This window comes from Pristis pectinata, chromosome 8 (genome assembly GCF_009764475.1).
Source record: "Pristis pectinata isolate sPriPec2 chromosome 8, sPriPec2.1.pri, whole genome shotgun sequence".
NCBI classification, from domain to species: Eukaryota; Metazoa; Chordata; class Chondrichthyes; order Rhinopristiformes; family Pristidae; genus Pristis; species Pristis pectinata.
The window spans coordinates 71100191-71118276 of NC_067412.1; the positions used below are offsets into that span (position 1 = coordinate 71100191).

Here is an 18086-nt window from a genome sequence, read left to right on the forward strand (position 1 = left end):
ATATTAGAGGTGAAGCTTTCTGTCAAAGACATTAAACTGAAATTCTATATTTTCCTCTTGGAAAAATCTTAGAAGATCCAATGGTGATTTTCTAATTGAAGAGCAGAATAATATAAAAAAATTCTTTCCCATTTAAGCATATGCCCTCAAGCCACCCTTCTCTGCCAGTGTAGATAATCAGTGGATGATGCCTTATGAAAGTAAACAGAATTGTCTGCAGATAACTGGTATCATTTATACTGGTTTTGAAGTTGATGAGGAATATGCATAAGTAATTTGGAGTGCACTTGGATATTGTGATATAAAACATTTGTGAACTTTGATGCCAGTTTGTTTTGTGATGCACTATATATATAAATGGTACTGTGCAGTGAAGAATGGCTGGGTTTCAAGAAATTAAAGTGCCACTGATATTTAGAGATGGGAAACATTATTGGAAGCTATTTGTAGTCTACAAAGGTATTGATCATCCATTGGCAATACGGTTCAAAACAAAGGAAACAAAATAAGTCCTCAGCACTGTACTGGAATGCAGGCTGAACATATGTGCTTAAGTGGAGCAGAACTTGAATGAAAACAGTTTCTGACTCAATGCAAGAGTGCTTCCAATTGAGGTCCAGATATGGAGCACAGATGTACAGAGCTAGTGTATTGACCCAAGCCTTTCCTGTCAGACTTGTGATTTACATGAAATATTTTTATAAACTTGTAGTTCTCGTTTAACTGTTTCTTCTGAATTGCTTTACCATCCAATTCCAAACAGGAAAGCTCAAGATGGATTTATTATATAATTAGCCTGTGCTGCTATTTTCATAGTTATTTCAGCTGCAGATTTATTTTTGCTAATTCAGAAACCCTAACTCTAACCTCTATTGATAGTTCGTCCAAATGAAATAGTAAATCTATGAAGCAGTTTCTAGACTCCCCTGCCCATCCCTCAGGATTTGCACTTCAGCACTCATCAATATCCTGAACATTACCCAGAGTTTAGTTGCAACTTAGTACTCAAAAAAAAAATTTCCAAATCTTCATCTTAACTTCATGTTAAACCTGGTCTGAGATGGAGACAAGACAATTAGGCTCGTAAATGACTGGTCGACAATTCCTCTTACATTGGGTATAATCAGTGGAGTTCTGAGTACTGTTTGCTTTTGAAAAATTGTCCCACAGTAGCTGCTCAGGTATCAGCTATGAGTAAAACTACCTTGACCCAAAGTGCAAACATTGCACTTTTGTGGTCATTGATTGTATTTATGCATTAGACAGCATCAGTTTGATCCATTTTTCCAAGTAAATATTCCCATAAATATCAATCAATTTGCCAAAGAACTGTTGTAGTCAGTGTCTGTAGGTGATCTTAAAAAGATACAGCATCATTATCGCCAAAAAACAGCAAAACTTTTTGAGCTGAAGAACTAAATCAAAGCTTTTTTCACCATTTTTGTCACGGTGAGAATAGGTCTCTACATATACATCTTTATCATGTTAAATAATTGACAGTGCATTCTGCATTTTATAACTTGTTCATTTTATATTTGAGTATAGAAAATGTGGGGAAAAAATGTAACTAACAGACCTATAAATATTCTGGTATTGCAGGTAAAAATATGTTTTGGGATGCAATGCATCAGTTTTCTCTTTTACAGTGCTGTTAATATGAATTCATTATTAACTAGTTGCGGTTATGTAATGGTTTATTTAGTGGTGAATCTTGTTATTGCAGTTTATCCATCTCTACAATTCCGGAAGTAAATGCTGGAACTGTCGCTTGTCAGACTGTGATCCCCATTAATAACCAGTTTCGCATTATACAAGGTATAAGAAGCAGCAACTGTGAGAAATCTTTATACTGTATGTTCCTTTTTTATCTGACGGGAAATATTAATGTATCTGTAATTTTGAGCTTGTCTCTCATTTGTAATCTAAAATTTTAAATAATATGGAAATTGTTATTCGTGTGATACAGTGTGCTGTACCATGATGTGGAGAAATAGGATGTGAGCTTGCAGTTCTGTCATGGCTTCAGCCAAGTTATTGGGCAACTGCTGAGTGTAAACCTGAGCCTTAGTTCAGAAGGAAAAGGGAAGAAAAATACAAAGTTTAACCCCTTTGAGCCTTGGTGATGCATCTAGCATCAGGTTACCATGTGGTTCTGGCAGAGGCCTAAGTAACAATTAAATGTCTGCTCACTTACTAGAGAATTCCTCATGCTTTAAGAAAATCTTTTCATCGTTTTAGCCTACCAAACAACTTGAAGTAGTGGGGACAATCTTCAGCAGTAATCGTTTCATTCTCTAACTTGCTGTCTACAGCTATCTGCATTTCATGCACTGAACCACTACTGTCTGCTGTGAGCAAAAGCTATTGGAAGGAGAGACCAGCCTAGAAATTATATCACACCTAAAAATAAGTGTCCCTACATCAGTTATGCGTGAGGCTGCCAGCAGCCAAATTTCTGTCACGCACAACACCCAAGACATTATGTGCCGTAGCGTAGGCCCTGCATATGTGAATGCACACATAGGCTCTTCACCTGCTAACTTTACCATTTAATGAAGGAAGCGGGATAGTCATGGATTGAGGTGGAAGGGTGAAGGAGAGTACCGCAGGGATTGGGTAAGGAGGAGTTGGCCCGAATTTATAGAAGTATCAGAGGATGAAACACCATGGGAAGGGAAGGTCAGATGTGCAGTTGATTGATGAGGTAGAGCTTGGGATTGGTGGCAGCTTGATTTGGGAGTAGGGACCTTAAAGCTATCAGTTGGAGTGGGAATGAAAACTGAGAAAAATACTTAAAAGCAGATCTAAGTACTAGATTGAACTCTCAGCATCAATAAAGGCAGGTTTGTTCCCCATTAAAGCCAAATTAGGCCTTGCCTCCCTGCTGAAGTCCATCTTCATTGTGAATGGTCAATGCCAATTATGATCATCAAATGCACAAAAGATTTTTACACAAGTGATGGCAAGATGCATGTTGTTCGTGTTTACTGTTGATGCATGTACCTTGAGGCCCTTAAGCATAAATGTGATTAGGTTTTGGGTAAAATCATTCAGTATTGCATGAAGACATTGTACAATGTCAAATCATTTCTCAACCGCTATGTCCATGGTATGAAACAGAATTCATTGAACATGATGGGAAATTGTCTTTATCACTAATGGTGAGCACTCACTGCTGCTTTTGGAAATCCTGATGTCCGTAGGAATGAGAAACTGAAGCACCTGTGTGGCACATTGGTGCAACAGATAGTGTTTCTGCTTCGCAGTTTCAGCAACCCAGGCTCAATCTTGATTTCCAAACCTGCCTATGTTACTGTGTGGGTTTTCCCTGAATACACCAGTTTCCACCAACATCCAAACAGATGTGCTAGTTGGTAGTCTAATGGGCCACTGTAAATTACCCCAAGTACAATTGGGTGGTGGGAGTATCAGGGTGCTGTTGATGGACATGTGGGAGAAAATGGGTTCTGGGGAAATGTAGAGTAAAATGATTGTAGAAATTACTCTGAGAGCCAGCATAGACTTGATGAGTGGAATGGCCTCCTATGTCATCAGGAAATATGAAAAATATGGACCATGGTCCATCAGTAGTTGAGGACACGGGGAGGTAGGGGGAGAGTCTCAGTTGCTTCACTGGTGTCAGACTACCAGCTCCTTACCCTTCAACCCCATAAACCATCATAACACGACTGTTGTAAGGCAGATGGATTTGAGTACATCTGACACATTATTGGTCTAATCTAATACTCAGACTCTTTCCTTTTCTGTCGCAACAACTCTGCCTTGGCTGTCTTCAGAAAACCTATTTTTGGCGTATCTGTTCGTTTTGACCACCACCCTAAATCTAACCTTTTGAATATACATCTCTGAGGTCTCCCAAAGTACCCTGTTCACATCCTTGCCTCCCTTCTGCTGTACCTGATTGTGACCTTGGTGAATCTTCTTTTACACTACTTGATGTTTGTTGTTGAGCTGCATCTGTATAATTCAATTTTAATATAGCTATAGCACTTTTCTTAACCTAGTCATCTCCAAGCCATCTCTTTCCTTCATCTGTGAATCAAGTTGATAATATCAGCTTAGCCCTTATCCTGATAATCATATCTGTTAATAGGTTTCCTGTAAGATATGTGTTATAAATGAGTCAGAATGTCTCCAACTGAAAATCAGGAAGACCAAAATGTAGCTGTTTGTACCTGGTATAAAGTTTGTTCTTTTGCCATTCATTTATATTGTTTTTACTATATCCACTTCTTCAAATGGATATGGTAAGACAATACAGTTGAATGGCAAAAGAATAACTGTCTCCAGGGTCGCTGACTTCCATATATAAACTTTGCTGCTGCTTTACCTTCATTGACATGGAAATTACTATCCATATTTTGTTACTTTTGGACTCAATTCATCAATTATGCTTGTTAGTGCTGTACACACAGAATCCTCAGTTTTCATAGTAATTTATTGGAAACTCCTCTGCCATCTTTCGTCCAATTCTCCCAAGACCCATTTGCTTACTGACCTGTGTTGAATCCTGGTCCTACAATACATTGAGTTTAAAAATCCTGTCCCTGTCACATTTCTTCATGCCCACCAACAACCTAATTTTTATTTGTCCATCTATCTATTGTGTCGTTCTGTGTTACTGAGAATATGCTAGGGGCAGCCTGCAAGCGTCGCCGCTCTTCCGGCACCAACGTAGCATGCCCACAACTCCTAACCTGTACGTCTTTGGAATGTGGGAGGAAACCGGAGCTCCCGGAGGAAACCCACGCAGACACATGGGGAGAACGTACAAACTCACAGACGGCGGTGGGAATTCCTTCTAATCTTTCTTCCTCTTCTGCACTCTTTAACCTTCCAACTTTAGGCTTTTATGCAACTCTTCCTATTATAGATAGAAAAGACAAGGTGCCTCATATCAATAAAAGCCTCATTTCCTAAAATCTAAACAATTGGCACTGTCCATCACTACAGTGAGAGAATTTAGCTCTAAGTAATGCAACAAACTGTCAGATTCTTCACCATAACCCAAGAATGTTTCACTTTCAGAGGCTGAAGAGGCTCTTTTGATTGATGATCCTTTTACACGTAAGTACCTAATTTCTAAATTTCATTGTAGAGGTGGAAGTATGGCTTTTGGTTGGATTAGTAATCCTTACATTTTCCAGCAAGTGTATATTTGAACAGAATTTGGAGGCAGATATCCCACAATTTGCCCAGTTAGTTTCCGGAGGATTTCATCATTTTTGTATACCTGTCATCGGGATGCTCAGCCAACTTACCAATGCTAGAACCCCCCTTGCACCTTGTGCATGTGATTATATGTTCTCATCATGGGTGAAAGAGCGTGGATCCATAAAAGCTCAGTTCTTTAACTTTCTCTTCTAGATTAGATAGTTTCTCTGAATTCTCAGCTTCCCATTAATTTTAATAAATTCCAAGGAATTTTTTTTACCTGACCTTGGACTTTGAAGTGATGATACATGGCTGTTTTAAAGTTGAAAATTACTGCAGTGTGATCCCTTATCTGTCAGAGATGAGTGTAGCTATGGTCTAACTCAGTATATCTAATTGCTTGCCTAAGTCAAACTTGGCAACTTTGATTTAACATTATCACAAGAGTGAAAATTCAACTACGTCACTGAAGTATTTAAGACACAATGAATCTTCTTCCCTATGTGGGAGAGAAGGTGAAATCTTCAAGATTTCTCAGTCTGGAAAGTTGAATTGCTCCTGTCTATATCTGGGGGAAGAAAGATGGATTGGACCACCACAAGTGAGGAGAAAAATACTTCCTTCATTCTGTCTGCTGCTAATTTAGCTGATTCACTTGTATTCATTTTTCTACTATTAATATTTTGCCAGCTTCCCTCGGATAGAACAGTTGATTGCAAGCACATGGGGAATTCTGAGCTATATAATTCATCACTAGAGTCAGCTTGCTTTTCTGGGTTATGTACCTCACTTTGATAGTTGTGGTTTAAACTTTGCACTTGAGATCTTAAGTGTGTAATTTAGGCTTATGGTCCAAGATGCATTGTTAAAGTTGTGCTTTGGAAGAGCCCTTGCACTCTTAATTGTCAGTTCTAGTTTGGGGGTGGGGGGGAATACGATAAAAAGAACATTAATACAAACTGAAGAGAGGGTTCCCCCAGTGTCTTGGATAAGATTGTCTCTTCAACAAACAATACAGATATAGCATTATGGGTGAATTTCCTGATTAGTAGCCAGAGTTCTGGACCATTGATTAAGAGGCACAAGTTCACCTCCCACCATGGCAGCTGGAGAATTTTAATTTAAAAAAAAGAGAGATAAATTAATTTCAAGTTGGAGAGAGGTTGGAGAAGGATGGATAGGACCAAAGGAATATCTATGATAGGGTGGCGCCATGATTGCCACGGTGATAACTTGATGAAGCTTTCTGGTTGATTAATGAGGGCAGTTGGAGAGTGGAGGAGTTGTCGGGGGGTGGGGGGGGATCAAATGGACACACAAGTTGTGAAATGCAGGTCAGAGCAGTAGGAAAAACCCAGCAGAGGGGAAAAAAACAGTTAATATTAAAGAAGGATAATCTACAGCAGAGCTGGCCAGTTCTGTTACAGACAGAATGTAAGTTAACTGAAATGTTGCATTCGATACTGAGTCCCAGGAAAAAGCATCTCAACTTCCTTGAGCTAGTGTTAAGCCTCCTTGGAACAGTGCAGGAAGCCACAGGTCAGAGTAAGAATGGTAAGGAGAATTAAAGTGAGTTAGAATCTTAGGGTTGCTCCTGTGGACTAAATGCAAGTGTTCTGCAAAATTATCACCCATTTCTGCATCTGACTTTTCCAGAGCAGAGCAGACCATATAGTAAGTACTGAATGCAATATACTAGATGGGAAGAAATGAAAGTGAAATGTAAGGAAGTCCCTAAGTGGTGGGAAGCAATGAGGTAAAAGAGCAGGTGCTGCATCTCCTGCATTTCTGGGGAAATGATTCAGTCTACTTCCCAAGTGCTTCTATAGATTACATCAGACTTTTGTATCCTGCTCAATCCAGAGCCTCTCCCTGTTTTACTGCCATTACAGCCAAAATGTGGTTTTGTTATCTAACCTAATTTTGCAAATGCTGATTTTTTTTTTGTTAGCCTCCCAAGTTTCAATGTTCATTAAAAGTGTATTATTCTGTGGCAACAGTTCCAATTATTGATGTAATATTATTACTTTAGGCTTATGCAGGGTCCGTGTTCAAGGGGACCAGGCTCACTGCTGCTTTGAACTACCAGATGACGAGTCCTGCCTCAACTTCCTCACTGAAGTGAAAAGGGTTCAACAAGGTAGACAAAAGCTTGGAATTTAAAATTGGAAAGAAAAGAAAAACAATTTATGGCAAATATAAGACTTGATTTATTTTCCTGCAATAGAGTGAACAGACTAGAAAAATGTTTAAAATATACTGTTTAAAAGTAAGATACAGTTGCTGAGGAGACATTATAATAGCCCTAAATTGCAAGTGATAGAATCTTTGTTTTGTAAATATGATATTCTATCCCTTGGTCCTCCCACCAAACTGTATGTAAGCCTTGAGCACCCTGCTATTTTATAACTTCCCTGAAGTCAGGTGATCTTCAAAGTGGGTGTTGGTTAAACTGGGAGGTTCAATTGAATGAAGTTAACTTACAGTTCATTAATAATCTTGCCCATTGCAGTCTTGCATTCATTGTCACGTTGCAAATTCCTTTTACACACAACAAATTTTTTTTGATTATCTCACGGTTTCTCTGCTGCAATCAGCCTGATGCAGCTTGCTTGAAGGGATTTCCTGGGTAACATTTGAAGAGACCATGTTCTTTTCCTTTCAGATGAGGTGTACTAAATGCACAATTAAAACTTAAAAGTTGATTTCACATAGCATTTCACTATAAACAATTAAAACAAATTGATTGGGTATACTTTAAAAGAATTAGTAGATGCATTTCCATTGTTCAGTGAAAATCAGTTCGACTGGCATTTACTATCAGCACAGTGTCAGATCCGGTTTTTTTCGAATCCGCAGGTTCTTTCAGGAGTCCGGGAATGAGTCAAAAACAACTTGGTGCTTCACAAAGTTTTATTAGAAAAGTTTAAAACAAAGAAACAGTCACAGAGCACATGGCACTAGCTTTGATGAGCCGAGACAAAGGGAACAAAAGATGAGCTCAGGCCAGGGGGGAGGAGAGCAAGAGAGAGATTAACAAAAAGCGACACCTGAGATACTCTTTAGCTAACAATAGTCCAGTCAGGAAACCTATTAGATACTTGTGGCCAAACCAACCAATGAAAAAAACACATATTCACCTGATGGATGACCCACTAAGCTAGTAAGCGGCCATTCCTTGTGCAGCCTCTTGAGGTGTATTAAACACCATACATGTTAAAAAAAACTAATTAAAACAGTCGAATCCAACAACAGTTATTAAAAGTTGTGTTTTCATTTGGGTTAAAGCAGTGTTGCTATTGGCAATTGGCTATTCACAAGCAGCTATGGGTTGAAATCTATTTCGCAAAATGGTTAGATTATTTTTGTCATATGTTCATGTAATACTTGTAAAAAGTTCACTATGGTAGTTTTTAATGATGTACAAAGTGCATAAATTGCTTTGGACAACCATCACTGAAAATAAGAATCAACTATTTAAATGGGTAATTTGAGTTTTGTGAAATTGTTGACACTTGAAGTAGATTTATTTTCCCAACAGTAGGATCTCAAAGCATCAAATTGATTTAACTTTAAAATCTCCATGCAAGGTGCTAACATTTATCAGAGTTTGCATATGAAATTAGATAACTAAATGAAACATGTTTGCTGCCACCTTGGACATTAGACTGAAGAAAACTATTGCTTTAAGTAAAATTCAGCTTTCATGTTGAGAGATTTCTCAGATCTTTTAACAGGATACATTTATTGCCATGCTTGTTTTGGTATTGGGAATTATTTGACTATTGGTCTTTTTTCTTCCCCTATCCAAAAAAAAAGCTACATTTAAAAGCACTGGTGCTGAAAAAGTGGCGATGGATCCATTTGGAATGGAATCAGCAGGTTGGCCCCAGGTTGGCCTGTTACATGGCAAAGAAAGTGGAGCAGGTAAATCAGGTAAGGTCTAAGTTACTCTTAAGCAGATGTCCAGAGAATGAAGGGTTGATCAGGTATCACTCTGGAATCCAAACCTATTTACTCTAAACAGTGGGGGAGAAAGTTTAAATAGCTGGATGGTTTAATTTGATTTAAACCATCCAGCTATTGTTTTGTTCCTAAAGCCAAACAGAAATGGAATTTTACAGCTACCTGCACATGTGGTGTTTTTCGGCCTTCACATGCAGGTCTTCAAAACAAATAAATGCAATAGATGCCCTGAATAATGACCATGCATTGAACAGTGAAATAGGGGGCAACAGACAACCTGCTGGAGGAGTTCCTTCAGCCGATGTTTGTTGCTCCAGATTCCAGCATCTGCAGTCCCTTGCATCTCTAATGAAATAGGGATGTTCCACCTATACAGTACCCTTGACAGCTTTGCTGTGAGCAACTGAACCATCTCTGGCTTGGAAACTGTTTAAAAATTAAATAATTTTTTTAATGTAGTTAATTAACCACTTAAATGATTAGAAGCATCAAACAAAAGAAATAGTTAATAAACAAACTTGCTGCCATACTTCCTGTAGCTCTGTGACACCCCACCACTCCTCCCCCATTAAAATCAGTGGGGTAGGCAGTTCTTACCTGATAAAGGATCTGTAAGCTGCTTGCAATCTCAGCAAGATCCAACTCAATTGCTGAACTCTACGAGAAGTCCAGCAGCAGAGATTATTTAAACATATGACTCCAACCAATGGTACGTAACTTCTGGGATTGTGTGACTACTATACACGTTGCCATTTAAATGGTAAATGCCAGCTATTCCAACAAACAGAATCTGGACATTGTTTGGGAGAATGACCAAGTGGAAGACTAATGAGAAAGTGGTAAGTAAAACTTAAAGGAAATTGAAGAGCCAAGAATGAGTTTTACACCAACCTCCAACCTACCATGCCCTAATCTTCTCTGACTGGTAATGATCCCAACTGCAGCTTTCTGATGGCTTTCTTGCCCTGGAGCCGACTAGCCTTTCAATCTGCCCATTTGCAAGATACGAAACAGAATATCAGGACCTCATTAGGGTTTTTTAATCTGCAGAGTTCCCTTGTTTTGGTATCTCCAAGTGTCCTGGCTACAAATGTGATCTTTTGCTTTCTCTACATAAATATCATGGCTATTGCACCTTGATTAAATCTGCCAGATTCTCTCAGTTTAGGAAGAGAGTCAATGTGGTTTAAGGAAATCCTTAAAAATTGATTACCTTGCAATTTTCTTCTCCATTAGAGTTTGGGTTTGATGATGATTTCATTGATGTTCTAAATCTGGAAAAGAAGAATCAACAGAATCAAGCTGGAAGCAAAGTTGCACCTGTGGCAGTGTCTTCTCGTTCCAAGTAAATAAATTTATTTATTGTACACGATTGAGATGAATTAACTGGAGCAGTAGTTGGACTACTTAAATTTGTCTGACCATACTTGGACTAGGGCAGGAAGAGAAATCAACAAGGACTTTGTGCTATCCTCTTGATCAGTATAAGAGGACGGGATTGAATTCAACCACGATAACTTTCATTGTTAGGAATTTAAGGAATCGACCGAAATTTCCTCCTCCACACCTGAAACTCTTGACTCCTTGCAGCAGTGTAATCCACCGCCACTGATCAGCCTGTGATGTCTTGTTCCAGTAAGCAGTTCATGCATGAGCTGAAAATGTGGTTGTAAGTGGGCCACTGACAGCAAGAAAAAAAACTAATCACTTGTGTACACTTTTGAAGAAGGATTGAGATATTTCGACAGGATTTTGTTGGCTTTATTGGAGATTTTTTTGGCTCTTGCATCATAACCAGTTTTTCTATTCTGCAGTGAAAAGGGACTGCGAGCAGCCATAGCACATTTTCTGCCATCCAAGTGAAAGTGGTGAACAATCATAGGAGGGGAAGATTTGCCTGACCTATCACACCTGGTCTAGGTTTGGGATTAGTTAGCTTTGTCAGAAATTCTTGGCTTTCTGAGGCTCCAAAAGAGCCCTTCGAAGGCTTTTCTTGACTTCTTCCTAGATGCCATCCAGCTGAAGTCAATCCTGAAGGCAATTGGCTCTCTGTGATTTACTTCAATTCATTTATCTTAAATTTGGGACATTTTGTTTTAAAATTAACCCTGTAATTTTGTTCATGTATGAAGAAATACTAAGAGGTTGTGGGGGCAGATAAATTAGGGACATTTAAGAGACTCTTAGACACATGAATGGTAGAAAAATGGAGGGCTATTTGGGAGGGAAGGGTTAGACAGATATTAGAACAGGATAAGATGTCGGCACAACATTGTGGGCCGAAGGGCCTGTACTGTGCTGTAGTGTTCTATAAAGATACCTATAATTAGAAAAAGCTCTTCCCCATGAGCAATAACTTAAAAGCATAAATTTAACCATTAATTAGGGGACTGTTGCATGTGTGCCATTGATCTAAGAATACAGATTCCTACTAGCTGTTCTCCAGATAACACCATTCTTCCTTCAGGAATATTGTCATTTGCTGTTAGCAGCTGCTGCTCCCTTTTCTCTGTTATGTGTTTTCCATCTGCACTTTAAAGCAGCACTGAGTGACTTAATTATCTTTGTATTTTTAATGTAGCAAACCATCCACTGAAAAAGATGGGTCACGGAATGGACAGCCAAGAGTATCCAACACAATGCGGAAGCTATTTGAACCAAGTAATCAATCATTAGCCAGAGAAGGTCTGATTAAACATTGTCTAGCAAAACGTGAAAAAGAATTTGTCAACTTTCAAGATTTTAGGTCTGTACAGACTACCTTATTATATGGGATTGAAAGGCTGTTAATGCAAGAGTTCAGGATTTAGAGTCATAGAACCATACAGCACAAATATAGGCCCTTCGACCCAAACAGTCCATGCTGACCACGGGTCCCACCCAGCTAGTCCCAATTTCCTGCCTTCGATCCATATCCCTCTAAGCCCCAGTCCTCCATGTAACTATCTAAGTGCTTCTTAAATTATACTATTATACCTGCCTCAACCACTTCCTAGGGAAGTTCATTCCATATACTCACCACCCTCTGCATGAAAATGTTGCCCTTCGGGTCCCTTTTAAATCTTTCTCCTCATTCTGAACCTATGCCCCCTAGTTTTGGACTACCCTACCCTGAGGAAAAGACAATTTCCATCCACCTTATCTATGCCTCTCATAGTTTTAAACACTTCTATAAAGCCACCCCAATTCTAGGTCCCAAGGAATAAAGACCTACCCTGGCCAACCTCTCCCTATAACTCAGACCCTCTAGTCCTGACAACGTCCTTGTAAATCTCTTCTGCACTCTTTCTGGTTTAACCATGTCTTTCCTATAACAGGGTGACTAAAACTGTACACAGTACTCCAAATGTGGCCTCACCAGTGATTATACAATTGCAATATAATGTCCCAGCTCCTATACTTAGTGCCCTGACTAATGAAGGCCAGTGTGCTAAACACCTTTTTCACCACCCATCTACCTTTGATGCCACTTTCAACGAACTATGCACATGTACTCCTAGGTCCTTCTGTTGTATTACACTCCCTAGTGCCTTACCATTCATAGTACAAGTCCTACGCTGGTTTGACTTTCCAAATGACCTCACACTTATCTGTATTGAAATCCATTTGACACTTCTCAGCCCACTGCCCTAACTGATCAAGATCCCCCTGTAATCTATGATAACATTTATTAGATCTTTTTAATTAATTTCACTAATATTCATCATGGTGTGTCAATTTTTATCCCATTAATTTAGGTTTGCTTTATTTTGAGAACTCAAGCACACTGTTTATTATCTTGGAAAGTAAGAAATCCTAGTCAAACAAACCTGAACTGCAGTTACTGGGATTCATTTGATGGGACATCTTCAACCAGATGTTGCCAAATAGAACTTAACTGGTCTAGCTGATATTCATTGATTTCTTTCTGTGGTGCCATGTTCCTACTGAGTAAAAGCATTGGTCTTGTATTTTCACAAGGATTTGCAAATGTTGTAATATTCAAATTCTTCTAATTACTTTTTCAAAGAATCTGTCTTCTGCCCTGAGCAAAGTATATTTAACTAGCTGTTGGCTCTTGATCCTCAATTCGTTCTAAATGTTACATTACCTTTTCCCATATAAAAACTGGCTGCAACCCACTAATGGCTCATCCTAGTTCAATGTTTTTAACGTTTTTAATTCCCTATCCTTAAAACACCATATTCTATTGGTCTATTTTTCCTCTAGTTTTTCTCAAAGTTTGATGTAGATAAATCTGGCACAACACCAATGGGGGGCTCTAGCATCTTTTAACCGAAGCCACCATAGTAGCTGATATGCATTGTGCCTATAAATGTATAATATTTCGATCTGTTTAGTAAGTGATTTAAGACTTCTGCTTTAATATAATTCAGGATTTTGGCATCTCAGCCACATTTAATACCTGTGGATTTAGCTGTCATAACTTTCAGGATGTGTGAACAGAATTGTTTATTTTGAAACAAAATGTCAAATTGTGATATAGGAAGTTAATTGTAAATTTTGGCAAAGAATTTTATGAATGGTTATCTGGCTTCAGGTTTTTTGTTGGCACCTGGAATGTAAATGGACAGTCTCCAGATTGTAGTCTGGATCCCTGGTTGGCTGCTGATACACACCCACCCGATGTGTACTGCCTGGGGTAAGAGATGCCAAACTAAATTATTACAATCCAATTTGCAACTTCCATATAAAAAATATACTTTCAATATATTTTGATTGGGGTGTTCACTTGAATTACTTGATTTTCAGTTTTCAGGAGTTGGATCTAAGTACTGAAGCCTTCTTTTACTTTGATTCTTCCAAAGAGCATGAATGGTTGAATGCTACAGAAAGAAGTTTGCATCATAAATCTAAATATAGCAAAGTAAGTTAATACCTCCACAAAATTAGATGAAATCTGATGCCTAAATATTTTAAGTTTCAAAAGTACGGTAAAGCTCTGATAATCCGCTCTCCGATTATTTGGGAATTCTGGTGGTTTGGCATATGGCTCAGAGGTGGTGTCCCACTGCCCAGATGCTCACTGAGGCCTGGGATTCCCACACTCCCTATAACTTCACTGGAAAATTCATTACACTACTGTGTAACATCTCAAAAATAAGGCAAGTTCAAAGCACAAAGTATTAATTGGGAATAACATCCAAACATTGGGAAAATCTGACAGTCTAGCACTACCAGTGTCTAGAGGATGCTGGCAAGTTGGAGTTTTACAGTAGTTATTAACAAAGATTCAAATTAACTTTTACTTCTTGAAAGACTTTTTGGGAGAAGCATACCATTTATTTTCTGTTGACCCATTGTCAGCAAATAAGAACAGCCTTAATTTTCAAACAGTAGTGAAGTTTTTTTGTTATAATATTTAAAATATTAGAGAAATAAATCCTGACCTTAATGTGTAGAGCTCTTTTTTTAATCAGTTTTAAATCTTTATTAAAAGCTTTGAATTGTTACATAATTAAGAGAGCCACTCAGAAATCAGCACTGTAAAAAAAAAATTACAGAAAAGTTGCAGCATGCATTGAGGCCATTTGGCCTGTCAAGATCTTGCAGTTCTATGGAAGTGCAATCCTGTTGGTCTCACTGCCTTACCTTTTCCATAACCCCTGCAAATTCTTTTAGATAGTTCTCCTATTGAATCTGCCTCCACTGCCACCGATGGCAGTGCATTCCAAATCCTAACAATTGGTTACACAAGGTTTTTTTAATGTCTCTTTTGGTTCTTTTGCCAACTACCTGCATTCTATGTCATCTGGTTTTGGAATCGGGACAGTCTCTCTACATGCTGGTTCTCGACTAATCATGATTTTAAATGCTTTAATCGAATACTCTCTCAACCTCCAACCTTTAAAGGAGAACAATCTCATCTTCTGTGGTTTCTCCCTATAACCAAGACCTGCATTTGTAGAATCATTCTTGTAAATCTTTTCTATATACTGCTTAAGACTTCACATATTTCACAAGGTATGATGTCCAGAACTGAATATAATTGTATCTTGAGCTGTGTATTCTGTACAAAGCATTAATTGATTTTGTGTCTAAATTCTCAAGGTAACACAGGCAGAATAGCAGTTTGGTTTGTTTTTCACAATGCAAGCTTGTTCTTTCACTCTATGCTTCTATTTATAAAACCCAGGGTCCTATATTTTTTTAGCACATCCTCACTTTATCCTGCACTTCCAAGGATCTTTGCACATGCACTGCACCCTGTCCCTTCCCTACTCTCAGATCTGTTATTATACCCATTTAGAATGGTTCCCTCTAACATATATTGCCTCTCTTATTTTCAATTTCCTGTGTTGAATTTTATCTGCCGTATGCCCACCCACTCCACCTGTCAGTTGACATCCTCTTGAAATGTATTGCTATCCTTTTCAGTGCATTATGCTTCCACGTTTTGTCATTTGCAAATTTGGATATGAAATTGAAGAATACATTTTCTTGAATTTACCACTTTTCACCAGATTCTGGCTGCTCAAGAATCTGGAGCAAATCACTGAGCTGTTTTTGCAGTTGGAGAATGGTCTTGCAATGATAGGGAAAGGGTGAAAAATAAAGTTTAATTTCTCTATTTGTTTCCATCTTTCCATTTCCAAAGATGATATTGCAAAATCTACTGCTACGTTTCATTTCACTGTATTTTGATGTTATATCCTTTTTGTTTTAGGTGAAGCTGGTTCGATTAGTTGGAATGATGATGATTGTGTTCGTGAAAAAGGAACACTTAAAGCACATAAGAGATGTGGAAGCAGAGACTGTAGGAACAGGAATTATGGGAAAGATGGTAAGAACTAAGTTGGCAATATCCTGGAGGATGCACACCTGGAGTGTCACGATCTGTCTTTACTCCAGCTGAAATAGTTGGTTTGCTAGTACTCCAATAAAAAAAAACAAGTTTCTGTTTACAAAGAATACCTATCTACAGAAAAATGATTTTTTTATTCAATAATTTAGAGAAGTAGTATTAGACTGAGTTAAAGGACTAACTGATTCAATGCATACTACTAGATTATAAAATATCTTCATTACGTTATTCTTTACATTTACATTCTTTGCACAGAATGCTGTGCATTCTGTATGTAGCATTAATTGATGTGGGTGTCTAAATTCTCAGGGAAACAAAGGCGGAGTAGCAGTTCGATTTGTCTTTCACAACACAAGCTTTTGCATTGTGAACTCTCACCTTGCTGCTCACGTGGAAGATTTCGAGAGACGGAATCAGGATTATAAAGATATATGTGCTCGCATGAGTTTCCAAGTGTCTGAACATAATCAGCCTTCTATAAACATTAGTAAACATGAGTGAGTATGAAAAAGAACTTGAGGAATAGCTGCTCATGGGGACCAAATGTCAGTGTTGATCAAGCCTATACCTGTCTGTTAGCGTAAAAACAGTCTGTGTGAACGTGTATGAATTTTGTACTCTAGTCTCAGATAAACATACTCTGTTACATCCATTATACTTGTTGCATCGTCGTTCTGGTTACCACATCACACCAAATCCCCACTATCAACATCTGGGGTCACCATTGACTAGAAATTGCTACTAAAAAGTGTGGCTAAAAGAGCAGACTAGAGACTGGCTGAGTAACTAAATCCATGAGTACTCAAAACCTTTCCATCAAGGCACATTGGGAATGTGATGGAATGCCCTCCGTTTGTCTGGATGGGTGCAGGTCCAGCAACCCTTGAGCTCTGTGCCATGCATCACAACATATGGCTAGATTGCCACACTATTCACCATCTGAAATCTTCATTCCCCACTATGGACCACTTAGAAGGTGTGTTGTAGCAACTTACCAAGGCTTCTTTGGTACTTCCCAAACTGTGATCTCTGCTGCCCAAAAGGACAAAATGGGATAAGCAACCATTTGCTCCGGTTTTTCTTTCCATGTTTTTCTTTCCGGTTTTTCAAGCAGCCACATGAAATCACCGCCACTTGCAGGTTCCATTCCAAGTCTCTCTCACAAATGTACAGCTGTTGCTTCTTCAACACTAAATCAAAATCCTACTGTTTCCTGTCTACTAGCACTGTCAAAGTATTTTCATCCTGGGCTGCCATCTTTTCAATACTATTACAGATGGGCAATAAATGCTGGGCTTGCTGGTGCTTGCTATAATCCCCTGCATGAATAAAAACAAGTTTGTCTTTGAATCAAGCATTTGTAAGATTACCCCATGCACTATGGAAAATTTTACAGGTAATGGTTTTGCATCTTTCCAAAGCAGTTGCAGAATTTTCTGACCTTTCACAATTTGTTCATATTTGTCCTAGTGTTGTTATTTGGCTTGGAGACCTGAATTACAGACTCTGCCTGCCAGATGCCAGTGAAGTGAAGGCACTGATAGAGAAGCAAGAATTAAGGAAGCTATTAGAATATGACCAGGTAGGAGAATTTTGATTTTGTTTGGTACTGATAACTTAATATCATTACTCTTAAGAACTCCAAAAATAATAGACACGGGTTTGGGCTGTACCACAACCCATTTCAATGTTTAATGGAAACATTTGAAGTACAAGTACAAAATTGAAATTTAGGGCAGTTAAATGAATTTCAAATTTGAGTCAGATCACTATATTCAGTTTTACTGTAGGTTATGATGTTTTTGTCTTCCAAGTATTTCAGTGTTAATCTTTTTTTGGGTTCAGGATATTTTATATGTTGGTTTTAAGAACCAATAAGTGAACTTAGAACTTAAATTCAAAACATCATTTTGGCCTAAATGAAGAACAAGAACAAAGGAAAACTTTAGAGGAGATGATGGGAGGAACTAAAATCACCCATGTTCTGTCTAAAGTCCACATTTTTATTACTTTGCTTTATTGACTAATCACTTATGTTGGAAATGGGTGACGTTTGCTTCAAAAACGTGTATACATTTTTAAGCATGTGAAGGGGAAACTGCATCCTGCTAATTCTACAAAGCACCTATTAAATCTTTAA

At 38.3% G+C, this 18086-nt stretch overlaps 1 protein-coding gene across 3 annotated transcripts in view; it reads left to right on the forward strand.

Moving 5' to 3' along the window:
- The window catches only part of ocrl (OCRL inositol polyphosphate-5-phosphatase), a 60933-nt gene that overhangs the window by 18359 nt on the left and 24488 nt on the right, over positions 1-18086 (forward strand). For 2 of the 3 annotated variants that reach the window (XM_052021785.1, XM_052021788.1), the window contains exons 3-13: positions 1724-1815; positions 5050-5088; positions 7208-7315; positions 8995-9111; positions 10378-10486; positions 11723-11887; positions 13682-13783; positions 13894-14008; positions 15809-15925; positions 16256-16443; positions 17417-17528. In XM_052021785.1, the coding sequence (XP_051877745.1) occupies positions 1724-1815; positions 5050-5088; positions 7208-7315; positions 8995-9111; positions 10378-10486; positions 11723-11887; positions 13682-13783; positions 13894-14008; positions 15809-15925; positions 16256-16443; positions 17417-17528 (1264 nt within the window). The remainder of the gene's footprint in view (positions 1-1723; positions 1816-5049; positions 5089-7207; positions 7316-8994; positions 9112-10377; positions 10487-11722; positions 11888-13681; positions 13784-13893; positions 14009-15808; positions 15926-16255; positions 16444-17416; positions 17529-18086) is intronic. The other variant, XM_052021787.1, reaches the window with a different exon arrangement.